At 36.9% G+C, this 750-nt stretch overlaps 1 protein-coding gene across 1 annotated transcript in view; it reads right to left on the bottom strand.

The window, feature by feature from the left end:
• Positions 1 to 52, bottom strand: part of LOC144438039 (uncharacterized) — a 1,890-nt gene extending 1,838 nt beyond the window's left edge. The window contains exon 1 of the mRNA XM_078127071.1: positions 31 to 52. Within this exon, the coding sequence (XP_077983197.1) occupies positions 31 to 52 (22 nt within the window). The remainder of the gene's footprint in view (positions 1 to 30) is intronic.
• Between the last annotated feature and the right edge of the window lie 698 nt (positions 53 to 750).

Below are 750 nucleotides of genomic sequence, written 5' to 3'. Positions count from 1 at the left end.
TCTTTCGCCCTCTCTGGAAAGAATACGCACTGTCGATGTCATCTACAGTCATGGCGTCGTCAACAACACTTGTTCACGAACAGATCATTTCTTTTATAATGACAACCGTTATTCAAGTAGGGCGCCTAAGAACATGCTTATTGTGTAGAGAAGCTGGGTAAGGGCTAGCTACCAGGAATCCAATAAGATAGGGGGAGGAAAAGGAGAGACAGAGAAACATGCAGATGATTTATTAAAGTAAAAATAGGGTCACCCTTAAAAGAGGAGTCAAAATTATCAAAATCTTCTTCATCATGATTAGTTAAAAGTAAGACACGAAGTACAACTGTGGAATGAATATCGTTGACTTTGGCTGTCATGGCAACAAAGAATTAGACAAATTTCGTACAATCATGAGTAGTGTCACTATTGAGTAATCAGACCAAAAACACCAGGAATGCCAACCAAGTTTGTTTTACATTGTATTGAGATTTTAGAAGTCAATTGAGTGTTTATGGAAAAGAAGCTGATAATTTACTTTGTGAGTAACTTTTACAGACATTGCAGTATCAAGCTGATAATGACAATCACATGAAAGGCATCCATTCAATGACCTATTTTCATGACAATGACCTTGTTGTGTTTTACGGAATACTTTTTCATCACTGGCATGAAGTCTTTCCACTTAGCTCATCTCTCAGTTGTATAATTAGTGGACACGACCTTTTTTTTAGCTACCCTCGGAATTGACAAATATAAAGTAAACATGCT

This window comes from Glandiceps talaboti, chromosome 7, assembly GCF_964340395.1.
Source record: "Glandiceps talaboti chromosome 7, keGlaTala1.1, whole genome shotgun sequence".
Lineage (NCBI taxonomy): Eukaryota > Metazoa > Hemichordata > Enteropneusta > Spengelidae > Glandiceps > Glandiceps talaboti.
Note: the sequence above shows the minus strand (reverse complement) of the source record. Positions and strands in the feature narration are given on the sequence as shown.